The sequence below is a fragment of the Aulonocara sp. 'chitande type north' Nkhata Bay genome, linkage group LG20, assembly GCF_057382095.1.
Source record: "Aulonocara sp. 'chitande type north' Nkhata Bay isolate Kocher_YH1m ecotype deep benthic linkage group LG20, A_spYH_male_GT1.1, whole genome shotgun sequence".
Taxonomy (NCBI): domain Eukaryota; kingdom Metazoa; phylum Chordata; class Actinopteri; order Cichliformes; family Cichlidae; genus Aulonocara; species Aulonocara sp. 'chitande type north' Nkhata Bay.
This window is the reverse complement of record NC_141363.1, coordinates 31,715,899-31,733,408: the sequence shown is the minus strand read 5'-3', so window position 1 is coordinate 31,733,408 and position 17,510 is coordinate 31,715,899. Positions and strand designations below refer to the sequence as shown.

The following is a 17,510-nucleotide window of genomic DNA, read 5'->3' as shown; positions in this document are numbered from 1 at the left end:
TAAGACAACAGCTGCCTTCAGTTTTTCTACACTAGCTGTTATAGCAGACAGTTTAATGTAAACACAATAACCTCAATAATGGCTAAGAAACTTCTTTTGGCTGTTCCCTTAAGAGGTCAGCACAACAAATCATCAGCCTCCATTTCCCACTATCCCAAGCTGTCCTTTTCACATCAGCCCTCTGCATGTTCACCACAACTACATCCATGAACCTCTTCTGAGGTTTTCCTCTTGCCGGGAAACATATTCAGCATCCATTGTCCAGTATAGCCACTGTCCTTCCTCTTCACATGTCCAAACCATCTCAGCCTTGCCTCTTTATCACCAAACTGCTTAACCCGAGTTGTCCCTCTTATGTGCTCATTTCTAATCTTGTCCATCCTGGTCACTCCCGATCTTAGCATCTTCAATCCTGCCACCTGCAGCTCTCGCCTTCCTGGATATTCTTCTTCCATCTGAAAACATAGTCCACGGAGACTCCTGACCTAATTTGTCAACCTGTCCATCATCACTGCAAATAAAGAGAGCCAATTCCTGATGTAATCCCATCACCACCTTGAACCCATCTAGCCTTTGACCACTGTCTCACTATAAGACACACTAACCAAGCAAAGTAGTATAAAAAGTAAAAGGATGTTATGTATTGGTACAGACTCCAACCTTCATTCTCCTCCACTTTTCTAGTAAGAGAAAACTGAAGCATACAATTAAGAAGATGTGGTCCATAACAAATGTCCGTGTGGGAGCAGCAGACCATGCTGAAGAGCAGTGCGTGGGAATTAACCCTCAGTTGCCCAGAGCCCTCTGAATACCACCCAGGTATTCAGCACATCTCCGTGGGACCACCTTAAAAGATTGAGAAGCCAGTGAACCACTAGGAGCGTCTGTCTGGTATAACTGTGTTTTAAGGTGGACTGACATCTACTTGATCTTGCCAGCTACCTCCACTGTGTGTGTCGCCTTTAACAGACAACCCTAGAAGTGTCAGTTACCGCGATATCTTGAAGAGGAGATCCCGCGATAGCACGACCGAGTTGCAACTCGTTTGCTTATTGGTCTGAGGGTACTGTTGTAAGATGGCGCCCAACGAAATATGAGTGGTCTACAGAAAGAAAAACTGCAGCTAACCATCTAACGAAAATCGAGGGGAAATAAAGAATAACCCAGCCACAGAAAACACCGAAATCACTTCGATTTCCTGCTTGTTGTAAGAGGAGTGGCGTTTCGAGGGCAGAGAAGCGGCTCAGACCTCGGCCCGGTTGAGGAAGAGAGGTAGCTAACGCGCCCGCTAACGTTAGCCTGCTGGCTTTAGAGAAAACAGAAAAAATGTAGTCGGTGTAACGTTACCGATACAAGAGAGCTAGCCGAGCTGCCGCTGCTTCCTGTTTAGATGTCGCCTGCGTGGATGCCGACGTGTGCCTGTTTGTGTGCACGGTGGCGTTTATACGCGTTTCCAAACACAGCTGTGACTGCATCTGATTTGCAAACAACACGCGGCTAGTTAGCAGTGCACCTGGCTAACCTAGCGCCTTGTGTAATCAGCTGTTAGATTGGCTGCTTTCAAAATATCGACCCATACGTTTAATCATAACACAGTTACTGTTTAAAACTTGCATCTTTTCCTTATGCAGCGCTTTCCATCGGTGGCTTGAATACTGCATCAGATTTGGAAAGTGACCGCGCTTTTGTCCCAGCTCGTTTTCAGTCAGTCAGAATTAACCCTTTCCTATTACTATCGCTGTGCGCTGCAGCTGGACAGTGAGCTGTAGGTCAGTTTGTAAACACTAGTGAAACCGATGCCAGCGCAGCGATTATCATCTTCTGTATTTAATGCATTTGAGAAATGAATGGAGAAGTGTATTGTACCGATTTTAAGAATAAGGGTGATGTGCAAAGCTGTAAAATATAAAAGGGATAAACATGATAGGCCGTACTTTGAAGATACGGGAAAGAGTTGTTGAAGCTCTGTTAAAGAGAGGGACCATCGGCGAGCAGCTCTATGACTTCATCCCACGAAAGAGCACTATAGGGTGTTTACCTTGAAGGAGTTGATCACGACGTAATAGAGACGGTTTGCACTGGTGATGGACAGGCTGACAGATGAGGTCAGGCAAGAGTCTCCGTGCACTGTGATGGCAGACGACATTTGTAGTGAGAGCAGGAAACCGGTGGAGGTATGATCTGGAGAGAAGAGGAATGAAAGGCAGTTCAAGGAAGATGGACTACATATGTGTGAATGAGGGGGAGACAGATGAAAAGATGAAGCTGCAAGGAGGAGATGCAGTAAAGGTGGATAGGTTTATATACCTGTGGTGTACCATCCAAAGCAAGGGACAATGCACCATTGAAATGAAGAAGAGAGCACAGGATTTATGATAGAAGGAAGAGTAAAAGACAAGAATTACAAGATGGCTGTGACATCTGCTATGATGGATGGTTTGGAGACACTGGCACTGAAGGACGGGATCAGAAATGAGTGATTCAAGAGGCAAAGTTGGAGAGGTGGTTTGGACATGTGCAGAGGAATAGTTGGTAGACAGGATAAAGGATATTCAGTATGGAGCTGCCAGATGGGAGGAAAAGGGGAGGACCATAGACAAGATTCATGGCTAAAGTGAGGGAGAACATGCAGGGCATTGGTGTGGTGGAGGGGGATGCAAGGACTATGGTTAGATGGAGGAAGATACTCTGCTTTGGCCACCCCAAGAGGGAGCGGCTGAAAAAAAGGATGATCTTTAGTACATCTGTGTTGTCAAGCGTTACTGAAATTTCTGTTCATGTTACTGTTAATGGGCTTTGATTTAAAACTGTGCTAAATTAAATTAACTTTCCTTCACAGGAGAGAAAACTGTCAGCAGCGATGAATAACTCACTGGACGGTACAGGCTCCTATGAGGAGCTAGTTAGGCAGAAAGCTCGTAGCATTCCTCAGCATCGCATGAAGGAGTTCCTGGAGTCCCTGGCCAGCAAAGGTCCAGACGCCCTGCAAGAGTTCAGCCAACAAAGCGGAGACACTACAACCACTACCACTACTATGGTGTACCAGCAAGAGACTAACTGCATCTACACAGACAGCACAGAGGTGGCAGGGTCATTGCTTGAGCTGGCATGTCCGGTAAATAACTACTCTAAATGATTAAAACCCAGTCTTTAAAAAGATTAAAAAATGAAGATTGGACTGCTTTCTGATGCAGGTGCAGGTGCAGGTCCAGCCACAGCAGCAACAGATACAGGAGAACACGTCTCAGCAGCAGCCTGTGCAACAGAATACAGAGCAGCAGATAGTACAGGTCTGTACTTCTATTAGGTCTTTGTGCTGTGTATATCATTAAACTTGTTAATAATTAATTTCCCGAACTGCTGGCTTTTATTTTCAGGTGCAGATCCAGGGTCAGCAGCAAGGTCAGATGCTGGGCCAGGTTCTTCAAGTGCCCTCTGGCTCCCATCAACAGCTACAAGGTGTGACTACTGCACAGCTGATTCAGTCTGGGGAGCTTACAGAAGAGCAGCACCAACAAGTAAGTACAAAACAAATTCTCAGGATTGCAAATATTTAGTCAGTCACTTTGAATTTAATATTTTTCATCTTTACACTGGTATTAGCTGCAAGCGCAGTTGGTGGCAGCTGTTGCAGGGGGACAGCAGATCCAAATTCAGACAGTGGGGGCCCTCTCTCCCACCCAGCATCAAGACAGTGCAGAGAGGAGAGTAATGGGAACTACAGTTGCCACATCTCAGGGGGCAGGTGTCCTCCAGCCAGCTAAGAAGCGTAAAGTGGACATGCCCATCACTGTTTCCTATGCCCTACCTGCCCAGCAGGTAGCCACAGTCCTGGCTATCCCTCAGGCACAAGGTCAGCAGCAAAGTTATGTATCTCTGCGGCCAGACCTCCTAACTGTGGACAGCTCCCACCTTTACAGTGCCACAGGTACTATTACCAGTCCCACAGGGGAGACCTGGACCATCCCTGTGTATTCTGCACCCACTGCATCTGGAGGCCGTGAGCAGGTAACGCATATTGCCATCCCACAGGAGGCTTATGGAACAGTGCAAGTTGCGGGAACAAACACTACAACAATGCCAACACAAGTTACTATTGAAAATGACAAGCTGAAAATCCCTGCCAGCCAAAGCCAGACAGCACAGGCTGTTTCCAGCATAACAAGCTCTGGAGCCATGGGAAGCCAGGAAGAAGTGGTGCACACGCTGGCCGCAAACACACTGTTCCCTGCTCAGTTGATGAATGGAAACATCCACATCCCCGTGGCAGTACAGGGCTACTCAAATGCTACACAGTCCCTTATTTGGGACCCACAGCAGCAGGTGCTGCATACACAGGGGTTGACAGGACAGGACGCACAGCAGCTACAGGTAATAACACAGGTATTCAGCTATGTTTATTTTCACTTTGAAATGTAGATATGGTAGTCCTCAGTGATTGAGATAACATTGTTTATGTGCTTATGCCTATGCAGGGTCAGACAGTCGTAGCAGAGGTAGATGGTCAAGGCCAGCAGCAGGTGCAGGTGCAGGAACTGCTGCTGCCTGCTACTTTGAAGCCAGAGGAGGGGCTGGAGGTGTGGCGGCTTTGGGCTCAGCGTAAAAATGCAGAATTGGACAAATCAGACAAAAATAAACTTGCGCCAATTGGCAGTAAGTGTGCATACCCAATGATTATACATGAGTTAAAATGTTTAGATAAGGCATGTGTTGCCATTTCCTTTTCTTTCTTTTTTTTTATTCCCAGTCACTTTTTTTGTTTTGTGTATTTTAGGACGACAGGCCCTGCGTTTTCAGGAGGATTTGGTGTCATGTGCAGTTGCTGAGCTCTGTATGGGTCTCTCTTTGATGACAACAGAGGCCCGGGGACTGGAAGGGGAGACTTATGAGGCTGATGTTCTTTACTATGTTTTTCTGTGCATACAAAAAGTAAGTTCACTGTGCAGGCTTGCCCCTTATCTTCATATCTTCACCCGTTAAATATTTGTTGATCTTTATCTGGTGTGTTAATACAATTGACTCCTCCTTTTTTCTTTTTTCTTCTTACAGTACATGTTTGATAATGGTCGTGTGGATGACATTTTCTCAGATCAGTACTACACCCGCTTTGCTCAGAGTCTACACCAGATCCTGGAGCCTTGGAGGCCATCTGTCCATCCACTAGGTGAGAGCAGCACGTGTTTACCAAAGCTCAGCTGTTTTCACACATGAACTCAGGATGGTGTCAGAGAATCAGCCTGGGATAATATACAAAGTTGCTATATCTCACGGGTAGCACAGCAGAAGATAATCTGCTTCAGATACATTCTCACTATTGGAATCCTTTGTTTGGATTAGGTGAAAGAGCGTGCATGAGTCAGTGCACAGTGCCTCCTTGGCTTGGTGTAAATTTTCCAGACAATTACTTGTGCTTTTCTCACATGGGTGCAATTGGACGTTACACAGATTTTGCACTAATGAGGTGGTGGTGTAAAGACAGCTTAATGTCTCATCTGACATTTGCATTTTTTCTGTTTGGTAATGTCTAGAAAAGCTCAGTGTAGTGCAAACGGTTCTAGTGTGTCTGTATTTACTTAGGCTCAGGGACCTGCCAGGCTTGCAGCACACTGGCAGAAACCCTGAACTAGAGCTTGACTAATACAGGATCTTTTAAGACCGATACCCCTATTTGGTGATTTAATAATCTGTCAGCCAATTTTTTTTTTTCACAAATCATAAACATATTTCCCAAATATTTGTTATGTGCAGTTACTTATGAGTCTTTACTAAGATAAGATCACAGTGCAGTTTAAAAATAAGCTTAACTTCGTCACGGGACTAGTCGTTTAGGCTCTGATCAATACATTAAGATCAGCTGGTTGTTGTTTGCAGTGTTCCAAGTATATTTTTCTAACAGGGCAAATGGCAGAGTGCCCTCTGGTGGATAAGCTATGCAACATAATAAACACACAGCATTTTCTTCATATCTCTTCTTTACATTTTTCATTTTTATTTATTGGTTGTTATAAATGCTGATAGTGATATATTAAAACCTAGCAAAAATCAACAGATATATCATACAGGCTCTGACCTGAACTGCATATTAATTTAACTGCTGCTGTGGTCATGTTAAGAGCAGAATGTAATATACCTAGGGCTGCTCAATTAATCGAATTTTAATCACGATTACGATCTGGGCTTTCAACGATCATTAAAAATGACAGAGCCGATTATTAGCCCCTCCCTCATTTATCCGCGACACCTTAAAGGCCGGTCCGTGAAAATATTGTCGGGCATAAACCGGTCCGTGGCGCAAAAAAGGTTGGAGACCGCTGATTAAGAGGACCCGAGGGAAGCTCGGAAAGCTAAGCAGAAGTTATTTGGAGAGTGACTGCCGTTGGTTGAAAAGAGAGTTTAAAAAAAAAAACTTCAGTGGTGTTGCACACTTTTTTATATAATTTTTTTAAAGTCATTGTTAACCCTTTAAAGCCGGTCAGAGCAGCACGCTCCGTTTTGTGTAACTATTTTTAAATCCCTGTAGAACCTGAACAGCGTAAGCTAGCACAATAATTTGTTTTGCATATGAAACCGGAGGAGTTGTACTTACATCTTATGCCATCAGCTTGTCCTCGGTCACGGTTTCGTTCCACATATAGCTTTGCAAAAATTGCATAAAAAGCGCTTGCAGGAACAAAAACATAATATTCCAGAAACACGCTTTGCCGTTCCTATCAGCTGTTCGTAACACTTCCCACAGTGAAATGATGCACATGCTGTTTTCTTTGCAAATCTGCATCATAGGATTGTTTTTTGTTTTTCCTGCAGTATATAAAAATTGCTGTATCTCCAAAATAAAACTATGAAGACACTCAAAATAAATTTCCTGTGGTGGGAAACTATTTTTTGCAACTTTATTGTATTTAAAGTTTTGAGGGATAAGCCTCTTAAATTTCTCCAAGTAGAAATATATGTAAACAAAACAAAAGCGATTTTCAAATTTTTTTGTAGTTTATTGCACTTTTTTGCAATTTATGTAATTACTATGGACTTAATGCATACATATTATTAAAATATGGGCTATAACAGTTGTATTGATGTATAGCAACTTGAAATGCTCCCACAAATGGCACTACAGCATGTAAAAAAATAATATAAGCTCTGGTGGACTTGGTTCTATAGTAGGTCTTAAAGGGTTAAATAAATATCGTCAAATAATCGTGATCTCAATTTCAGTGAAAATAATCGTGATTATCATTTTTGCCATAATCGAGCAGCCCTAAATATACCTAACAAGATGTTCTACATACAGATGCTTGTTATTTTAAAAGTCTGATCTCTGTTCTGTTTATTGTTACAACATTCTAATCCATAGTTTTCATGTGATGTCAGAGCAGGTACTTGTCCACCTGGCAGGCAAAATGGTCCTGTGCGGTCCCTTGACCTCTTCTGTGGGACTTTGGGCTATCGGATGCATTAAGCAACATTTGTTTATAGCTGCCAGAATGGTGTAGAGTATGGCACCGACAGGTCAAATTGCACCAATCCCTGCTTCTCCACAGCAACCCAGACTGTCAGTGGTGGCTCATGTAAACTGTAGCAATGATCTACCTGACGTTGGAAAAACACTCAGTCAGCTTTACTGTTATGACACGACATTAATGTGACAAATTAATCCTAGTGTAACTTTTCTCAACTCAACAAAATGTAAGATTTATGTGTTGTAGTTTTTTTTTTGGGGGGGGGGGGGTTGAGCTAGCTATGTAGCGCTTACCTTTGCGTTAATTCTGAAAAATTTCTTGTTCTTCACCTCTCACATGACAGAATTATTTACCCATCCAGATCAAAATACATGTAGATGTACACACCTTGAAAGCTTTTATCCCGGTGATAGATTCTTTACACGTAGATGTCAACAAACTGCATCTGTGTGAGAGATGTCGCCACTTTTATGGACTTGAATAAAGCTGCCAGAACAGAATATTTATTCCATAAAATTTACATAAGTAGTCTTGGCTTGAGATTCAAGAGAGTCAATAAACCTCTTGCCCCGCAGTACTGCCAACTGTCCACTATTGGCCGTTACAATGGAGCCATGCTTGCCCACCAGAGTAGTGAATTGGTCATTCAATTGAAAACGATGTATAGAATAAAATGAAGTGATGCTATTTTAAATCCAAGTCAGCTTCACTGGACCATCATATTGTTATGCATTATGGTGTTATACATTACAATTTTTAAATGTATAAGAGAAAGGTGACATGGTGACCTCAAGTCAGCGGTCCCCAACCCCCGGGCCTCGGAGTCGTTTGGTAAAAGGCCGCGAGAGTTGAGGCTCAGGTGTGAAATGTATGGTTTTCAGGGTTTTTATCGGTTTTCAGCGTTATTTTGTTATCGTTTTGATTGTTAACTCAGTTTTCCTGGAACTTTTCACGTGTGTTATGACTAAATCTTCTTTTTTTCGGTACCGGTACTAGTTTTATTTTGTTGTATTTATCCGCGACACATTAAAGGCCGGTCCGTGAAAATATTGTCGGACATAAACCGGTCTGTGGCGCAAAAAAGGTTGGAGACCGCTGCCTTAGGTCACATAGTAAGATGATAGGTATGTGGATTGTATAGAATTTTTTTGCTACATCAATTTCAAGTATTTATAGCTTCTTTTCTGGAAAATTCATATTTGAAGCTTTGTTGTGTGTCATGGCTTCAATTCGTGTTTTGTCAGAATCAGTTTTATTGATCAAATGTTTGTCTGCTGAAAGATCTCGATTCAGTTCCTTTTGAACTCTTAATTGAAGGTAGATTTAAATTCTGATCAGATGTCAGTGTAATTTGTAACTTCACTGATTGGCAAAGCATGTAAATGTAAGGTGGCAATTCAGTTTATTTTTTAAGTTCCAGACCTCTAACTTTGGAGCAGTTAGCGTTAATAAATACTATGTTTAGGTTTCTTTCTAACTGTTGATCTGGGGTTTGTTTCTTAGATCTATAAACTTTCTAATTGCAGTTACCATAAAGTTTTGTTCGTGGTGGTTATAAGGCGATGAAGCACCTTTTTTGTTTTAAAAATTTTTTTTTTTAAAAAGACCACACAGGTCCTCTAATGCAGCGGTCCCCAACCCCCGGGCCTCGGACCGGTACCGGTCCGTGAGTCGTTTGGTACGGGCCGCGAGAGTTGAGGCTCAGGTGTGAAATGTATGGTTTTCAGGATTTTATCGGTTTTCAGCGTTATTTTGTCATCGTTTTTATCGTTAACTCTGTTTTCCTGGGTCTTTTCACGTGTGTTATGAATAAATCTTCTTTTTTTCGATACCGGTACTAGTTTTATTTTGTTGTATTTATCCGCGACACCTTAAAGGCCAGTCCGTGAAAATATTGTCGGGCATAAACCGGTCCGTGGCGCAAAAAAGGTTGGAGACCGCTGCTCTAATGTGTTCTTTGCCCTCTCCTGACAGGTTATGTTATTCCCAGTCATGTGACAGAGGAGATGTTGTGGGAATGTAAACAACTAGGAGCTCATTCTCCCTCGACACTGCTAACAACTTTAATGTTCTTCAATACCAAGTGAGTACCAAGTTAGGTGCTCTGAAGTGTTATGCTTACTGGAGTAACTTTATGTGGTTGTCTCATGCTTAAGTGGGCATGATAAACCCCTGTAAATAAGAGATACTCTTCATCTACAGCACAAATAACTCTTAACCCACAGAGCTACAAAATACTAAACGAGATTCTGCACCCTCCTGTACTGGCTTCATGGTTGCTTGCAATTCCTTTTTTTTTTCTGTTTCTACAGGTATTTCCACCTGAAAACAGTGGATCAGCATCTAAAAGTCGCCTTTTCAAAGGTGCTCAGGCACACCCGGAAGAGTCCCAACAATCCTAAAGATAAGAGCACCAGCATTAGATACCTAAAGTCGACAGAAAGGTTCATAGGGCAGAAAGGTAAGAGCATGCTGGGATTGCATTTGTGCTGCATTTCACAGGAAACCTTGATTCTAAGGACAAACTAATGGAGACTGTATGAACACTTTTTTTTTTTCAGTGACAGATGATATGTACTCAGAGCAGCTTGAGGACCCTGAGAACCCACTGCGGTGCCCCATCAAACTCTATGATTTCTACCTCTTCAAATGGTAAATGCAAAACACTATGAAGGACACTGAAGGGAATCGGTGAATGAGATATTAAGAAGTGTAAAATGTTACCTCAAAGAGATAATCTATGCAACCAGTAAAAAGTAAATACATTTTAAACAATGTGGTGCTTTTCATGCTTTTTCACTCTGGCCGTGGTTAGTGGTTGCCTCCTTTAAATAAAACTGCATTTCTGTTAATCATATGGGAAGCGGAGTATATAGAGCAGTTTGTGCTGAGGTTCTTAAAGGTGTGAGAACACTGTTGCTAGGCAACTGACAAAATATATATATGCTATATAACTTTTCTCTTGCTCTTCTCTCCAAAAGGTGACTAATTTTTTGTTTCCTACTTTTGAGCATTACCAGTGATAAAAGCTACAAATGTTTGGCTTTCGTTGGCATTACATTGCAGTGGCACTCCATTGTTAACAAATGTTATGTTATTAATATCACATTAATATGTGATTTTGGTACCTTTTTTATTTCAGGAAATGGTGAAAATTCTTGGATTCAAGGGGCTGTATGGATATTGTCTTTTTTGTATTTATGGACTTTCAAAATTTGCAGTTGTATGATCCCAAACTGTGCTCTGTAATCAGTATGTGTACCGTAATTCACAAGATTAATGCCTGGATTTCAAACTGACCCCACACCGAGCATAAACTCCAGGGGATTTTTTTTTTTTTTATGTACATTTGCCAGAGGTGACTGGGGATGACTGTTGTGCTAGACTCCTTAACTACTCTGGGCTTTTAATCGTTATTAGTCCATGCAGTACAGCCAACCAATGACAACAAAACTTATTTTTCTTTCTGTACTTCACATATTCATGAGAATTGTGATCAGATCATGAGCCAGATGAGCTACTGACGTTCTGGTTCCTCTTAAGGTTTACCAGAGAAGCGAGAGTACACCTGTGCCTCTCCACTGTTCTGATTGTGACACAGTGTGTTACACTTGGTTAATTTAGCTTATTTAATTTATTTGACATATTACTAAATTTAAGATTGTGGACATTGTTGTGTACTGTTTTGAGCATATAAGGTACTCTGGACAAGTTGAATCTTACCTGCTGTCCTGTTAAAAGGTAAAAATCTGTTGTGAAAGCAATCCTCACCACTAAACCTTTTGCCTCTGTTCCCACACAGAAAAGAATTGTATGCAGTTTTTTTTTTTTTTGTAAGGGGGGGAATAAAACTAAACTTTGATTTGTTATATGAAGCGTTTCCTGAAAATGTCCTCACCATGTCCTCTTTGTCTCTTTCAGTCCACAGAGTGCTAAAGGTCGTAATGACACCTTCTACCTGACACCTGAGCCCGTGGTGGCTCCAAATAGCCCCATCTGGTACTCAACTCAGCCAATCCCAAAAGAACAGCTGGAGCAGATGCTCGCCCGCATCCTTGTTGTTCGTGAAATCCAGGAAGCCATTAACATGTCCGAGAACGTGCACTAGTTGGACTGAAGGAGAATGAAAAACGAACTCAGCTCTTCTTTCTTCACCAAGCCTTTGATTGCTCTTTATGAGTAGTTTTGTATACTCTCACACCCTCCTGTGGTCTTTAAGGGTGGCATGTATTGTATATGTTTATTTTCATTATGTGTCAGCATATCTCACACATACGGACTGTAAATACACGTACAACCAATAGATTGTTTGTCTTACTGAGGCAATCATTTTTTTTTGTTTTGGCCAAAGGATTTAGTATCTAATCTTTTTATTGGACCTGAACTCTAATTTAAGTGTTATTTTTAACTGTTGGTTCTCTTTACCAACAGTCTGGAACAGCTTAATAATAATTTTCTTTCCTGTTTTGTTTTAACCTGTAATATATTTCATATATATATTTTCACTGGGGTTGGCCTGCGCTATGCTGCTTTTCTTAGACATCTCTTTTTTGTTGCTTTAGTTTTCCTCTTTTGCCTTGGTCACTATTAAGTGTCACAGTGAATACCTCAGTGGTATTAAAACTGCATTAAGTAGCCAAACGTAGGCTAAGAGCTCATTTTCAAGTTGTGGGAGTTCTTTGTGTTTTACTCTTGCCTGTCTGGAACTGAGTTTTAATGCACACACTCTGAATTGGGAGGTGACTTACATTGTTTGCTTAAACCGCAGCACCACCTGTCGGACTCGCTCAGCAGCATCAAATAGGAGGACTTTAATCTGCTCCTGTTTTGATTGCAACAATGCGTCACTGCTCTGCTCGCATTTGCTACACGCTGGAGGTGCGGTTTTGGATGCTGACTGCTGCTGGACCTTCTTTTCTTCCCAAAATTCACCTGACGAGGCATCTGTTGTATTATACATGTCTATTACAGGAGAGGTGAAAGACTCTAAAAAAGTGGGTTAGCCGTTAATGTTCTATAATGTACAAAACTCATGCCTCCTTCATGTACTGTAATAGGTTCATCTAAGGAGAATGGCAGTGCCTGGGTGTTTTTTGAAACATGACCTTTTTGTACAGCCACTATACCATGTGTCTGCCTTTCTAGCCAGTCCAGTATGAAGTCTGCACATGCGTCTTTAAGTACCGATAGCCTGCATTGTGTGATTATAAGATGATGCACAATGATTTTTCAGGAAAAACAAAGAGCTGAATAAAAGTCATCTTACAATGGCACTTTATCAGTAGTCACAATAAAAATAAAAACTTTAAAAATGAGATAGAAAGACATGCTGTGCTAACATTAAATATTTTGTCAGTAACTTGTAGTATGTGCCAGTATATACAGGTACCAGCCTCAATATTTTTTTGCCACGATAGGTAGGGTAACAGGTTTGACCTGATTTCTTCTTCCTTGAATTCATTCTCTTCTAATGACGATAGAAGCTGCTCTTTCTTTTATCTGCATGTTGTCAGGCCAGTTTTCTGCCTGCAGGGCCCGACCGCATACAGTATACACGTCCTTCTGTCTGAGCTGATGTATGATGGCAAAATTTTTTATGTAGTCTTTCTTTACATATATACATCTTCCAGCATGCCTGTTCAGTTGAAGTGTGTGGCTGGATTGAGCAGTGAAGAGGAAGGAAGTAATCGCCTCAGTAGGTTGCCCGGGTTTAAAATCTGCTGCATTGTGTTCTGTGGTGGGTCAGCTGCAGGTTTCTGTCGGGGTTGGTGACGGTGGCTCCTCCCCGATCGCGCTCTCCGTGCTGAGGAGCTCTTAGGCCGATCCTGGATGTCGTTGTTGGCATTTAAACTGGCTCTCTGGATCTGTGAGCTCCTATAAACAACAAGTTCCCACTTAGAAGTCGCAATACAATACAGAGATAAATGATACACTTCCACCATGCTCACCATGCTGAGGTTCCTCCACTGAGCCAGTGTAACAGACACTGATGAACAAACACGTACTGCTCCTGAATAGACACAGAACAATGGGAAAATTATGTGGATGCTCATCCTTATATTTGGCATGACTCAAAAGTGCGCAAAATGTGCAGATTAGTAATAAATACAAGTATGTATTTTAATACTTGCAATGCCTCATTACATATCAAGATTAATTTAATATTAATAATCTATGACATTAGATTTCTTATGTTTGATGACCTTGTACGGGTGAGCAGACTTGGGGCGTACAGAAAGTACTTCGTTTAGCTGCAGTTAGGCTGTACTTGTACTTAAGTATTTCCATTTTACTTGTACTTTATATTTTAACCAGACATTAATCAATTTAATCTGGCGTAGCTTTCATTTTCAGATCAAGATCTAAAAGACAGAACATCTGATCAATTTATAAAATATGAAAAGAAGGACTGACCAGAGTCTGGACCATCCACATTCGATGCAGACGAAGGTCCTGCACAGCAGCCTTGATATCTGGCCGGATACCCCTCGCACACAGTTGTTGCAGCCAGAGCAGTGTTACAAATGTTCCTGTCCGGCCAATACCTGCACTGAAATCACAAAAACAATTCACCATTTGACTGATAATTCATTATAAACGACAAGAACAATACTGACAAAGACATTGTTAGAGGTCACACCTGCAGTGCACCACAGCCGGTCCCATACGAGGAATGGTTTCCAAATGCTGCCGCACATGCTCAGTGAAGACGCAGAGAGTAGATGGGCTCTTAGGGACTCCCCTGTCAGGCCAGGAGGGGTAGTAATAGTGTGTGATTATCCTGTCTGTTGGACAGTCTCTCTGAAACACAAACACCATAAGCGTTTATCTCTTTGATGGATTACAGGTATGGTCAATGCACACAGGAGTACGCTGCGGCAGGTTAAAGAGGGCACAGAGCATAATGCATGCGTCTTTCACTTACATGCCGGAGGTTAATGGTGGTGATAAAATAATCTGGCCCTTGTTTGCGAGTCACTGTTGTGACTTGGATGAGTCCATGATAAACTGTCCCTGGGTCCAGTGGCCAGTACTTGTCACAGAAAACCTGCACACAAAGAATGAATTGATAAGTTTAGAGCAAATGACCTCTTTATCTATGTAAGTGAATGTGAATCCTCTAGAATAACCAGGTTACCTGCATTAACTGATCAGCTCCAACTATCAGTCTAATTATATTATAGACTGGACGTCATATTATCTGCCGCTAATGCCATTAATCCTGTGGTCCACATACTTTTCCATTTGCTGAATATTTAATGTACTTTTAGCTAAAACAGTGCACAGATTTATATGTAAGTTTGGGTCATTCTTCTTTGCAACATAGGTAAAAGTCTGAGCATATTAAAAAATTATATAGATAAACAATCGATTTAATTTTTAAGTTGTACATGGTTTATTTTCACTTTGTTTTAATTAAATAATTTGGCATACAACACTGAATGTCATAAATAAATAAATTGCCTACATATTCATTTATCTTTTTAGTCTTTATATACCATTTATTTATTTATTCAAGAAATGAATAAATAAATGGTTTGTTTGTTTTTTTGAAGTTCTAATGTAACAATAAAATAAGCTACACACACACACACACACACACACACACACACACACACCTACACACACACACACACACACACAAACACAAAATGAGTAAGTGTCTCTCACTATGTCTTTGTGTTTCAGAGCTGTCACCATGACAACAATCCTGACGTTTTGCTCCCACACCATCCTCCAGAAGTCAGCTATGGTGTTGGGCAAAGGACCCTGGGTGCAAATGAAGTCTCTTTCTGATCCTCCACCCTGAATGCAGGCACACATTTAACAACAGGTGCAGACAGATGTAGGTAGGAAGAAGTGATTGAAGTTGAGGAAGTAAATGAGATCTTACAGGCACAAAGTTTGCATTGATGTAGTCGGTGTGTGGATAGGAGTTTTGAACAGAGAGCCTGACCCGACAGTGATCATCTACAACCAGATGTGGAAAAACAGACAAAAGTTTGAAATGTTGCTACGCATTCTTGTTATTCTTTGTATTATAAGAGGCATTGCACTTACACGGTAAAATTAATGGGTATCTGTTCTTTTCCCTGTTGACCTCAGAGTCCCCAGCCCTGGTGGGGAGATCTTTTCCAACTTCACTGAGCTCCTGCATGGACCCACAGACATTAACATGCATGAAAGCACAATCATAAATCTGTTTGCATTTCAAGCTTTAGACTTAAGAGTTACCTCAAACTCCCGTTTAAAGCCTCTGTAGCTATTAGCAGCCAATGCCTGGCACTGCAAATTAAACTCCTGCAAAATTTGCGCTCTTGGGAGAGTTTGCACCCTGTAAAAGACAACTTTTTAAAGAAAAACTAAAAATAACTTATCACTGTGTAACTAACAGTTAACCTTTCTCTTTTTTTTGTCATTGTCCTATATTCATGATAGAACAGCTGACCAGCTGTTGTAAACATTAACGTGTGAGGAAAATGCTCCCAGTAAACATACTTTACTTTACACATTCTTTAAAATGTCACAGACAGGAGTAGAATGTAGTGTTTTTCTTTTTTGTCTTGTATTGGATTAGAAAAATGTACAACATCATCAAGTATAGTCTCTCAGCTGATATTCTCATGATCCTATAAGCACTCTTTATATCCTTACCTCATGTCTTTTCAGGAAATCCCGCACTTTAAAAAAAAAAGTTGAGCGTCAATATCACTAAGATGACTCTAGTTTTGATCCTGTAAAAGAAAGAAAAACAAACAAGATAAATTAAGAACAGAATGTTAAAAACTAAAAACTGAAAGCGGTCAACACTGTGTTTACCTTTTGTTTCCCCCTCTCCTCCCACCTCATCCACTAAAACTAATTGTACCTTTGCAAGATAGACAGCTGACACCAGGAAACAGTTTTGGTTTTTCAGAAATTATTAGTTTTGTACAAAAAGCGTCTCTTCCTATTGCCACAAGACAAAAGGCCGTGCTGGCGTGTCGAGCACAGCCCAGCATTCACACTGAACAATTAGTATTACTCACCTGACAAGAAGAAAAACCTGCTCCAACAAGTTGTCAACCCCAAACACCCAACAGCAGAAGCACAAAACACAGTCCCAGAAGCTTTAGTGTCTTGTATTTTTTTTCAGGCTTACCTTTGTAAATGGGCCTCAGATAAATGTTTTAAGTCCGCCACGGTCCGCTGAAGAAAAAGAGTAAAATACTACAGTTCTCCAAGGCATCTTAAAGGTGTCTGCTTTTAATTATGTTCCCTCTGTCCGTCTCTGTCCCTCTTTCTCTTCAGGCAGGAAGAAGTGGGATGGGTGGGGACAGTGGGTGGAGAGAGGAACACTAAATTTCAGAGGAAGGATGTCAGTATACCACAGCGATTCTTTGAATACATCATAAAATTCCTTGTACCTGAGAGACAAAATGTTCTCACTTCAAGTAAACCTCTAAACGTAATCTTCTTAGTACAAATCTACAGGCAGATAGATAGGTAGGTAGTGAGGTAGGTAGGGAGGGAGGGAGGTAAGTAGGTAGGTAGGTAGATAGGGAGTTTCCAGTGCAAGCTTGACATATGATGTGTAAAATTTAGTTGGCTAATTTTTAGAACGTCAGCAATAATCTCAATCAGATTTTCCCTGACACTTACATTTCAGTTTATCACTATTTCTGGGATATCTTGGCTGGCTTATTTCAAGCATTCTACTTGTGTTCTGTAGTTCAAATGCTTGTCCCATTACCCAGTCTGTGCTAAGCTTAAGGTCGTGAACTGCTATGCTGATTTTGAATACTTTGTTCACTCTCTGAATGCAAAGGGCTCTGAGGTAGCAAAACAGCCTCAAACTATGATATTCCCTCAGTCATGCTTCACTGCTGGGAGAAGGGTTAGGTGCTGATCTGTGAACATGTCTCTGTTTTACTCTAAACACAGTACTGTGCATATGCCCAAAAACTTTTGTCTCATCGTTCTGTCCACACTTTCCCAGAATGGTTGCAGATCATCCAGATGGTCTTTTGCTAAATTGGGATAATGATGTATATTTTTTTCTTTTCGAGCAGA

The 17,510-nt window shown here is 41.3% G+C and overlaps 2 protein-coding genes across 5 annotated transcripts; one reads left to right on the top strand and one right to left on the bottom strand.

The window, feature by feature from the left end:
* The first annotated feature begins 1,045 nt into the window (after positions 1-1,045).
* LOC147305973 (transcriptional regulator QRICH1-like) lies at positions 1,046-14,876 on the top strand. Of its 2 annotated transcripts, none has more exons than XM_086276853.1 (12): positions 1,046-1,272; positions 2,840-3,115; positions 3,195-3,290; positions 3,378-3,518; positions 3,604-4,383; positions 4,476-4,653; positions 4,775-4,929; positions 5,050-5,164; positions 9,432-9,540; positions 9,770-9,918; positions 10,019-10,109; positions 11,379-14,876. In XM_086276853.1, the coding sequence occupies exons 2-12, from the start codon at positions 2,861-2,863 to the stop codon at positions 11,563-11,565; spliced, it is 2,256 nt and encodes a 751-aa protein (XP_086132979.1). In that variant the 5' UTR covers positions 1,046-1,272; positions 2,840-2,860; the 3' UTR covers positions 11,566-14,876. The 2 variants fall into 2 exon arrangements, with proteins under 2 accessions (XP_086132979.1, XP_086132980.1); XM_086276854.1 differs by having other exon boundaries at positions 1,047-1,272; positions 3,604-4,371; positions 11,379-14,871.
* LOC147305972 (receptor-type tyrosine-protein phosphatase V-like) lies at positions 12,715-17,175 on the bottom strand. Of its 3 annotated transcripts, none has more exons than XM_086276856.1 (11): positions 16,600-17,165; positions 16,113-16,192; positions 15,693-15,792; positions 15,519-15,609; positions 15,352-15,428; positions 15,129-15,263; positions 14,383-14,505; positions 14,098-14,258; positions 13,872-14,007; positions 13,406-13,467; positions 12,715-13,331 (listed from the first exon to the last, which is right to left on the bottom strand). In XM_086276856.1, exons 2-11 carry the CDS (start codon positions 16,115-16,117, stop codon positions 13,097-13,099), a joined length of 1,125 nt encoding a protein of 374 aa, XP_086132982.1. In that variant the 5' UTR covers positions 16,118-16,192; positions 16,600-17,165; the 3' UTR covers positions 12,715-13,096. The 3 variants fall into 3 exon arrangements, with proteins under 3 accessions (XP_086132982.1, XP_086132983.1, XP_086132984.1); XM_086276857.1 differs by lacking the exon at positions 16,600-17,165 and adding an exon at positions 16,278-16,584; XM_086276858.1 differs by having other exon boundaries at positions 13,131-13,331; positions 13,872-14,002; positions 16,600-17,175.
* Between the last annotated feature and the right edge of the window lie 335 nt (positions 17,176-17,510).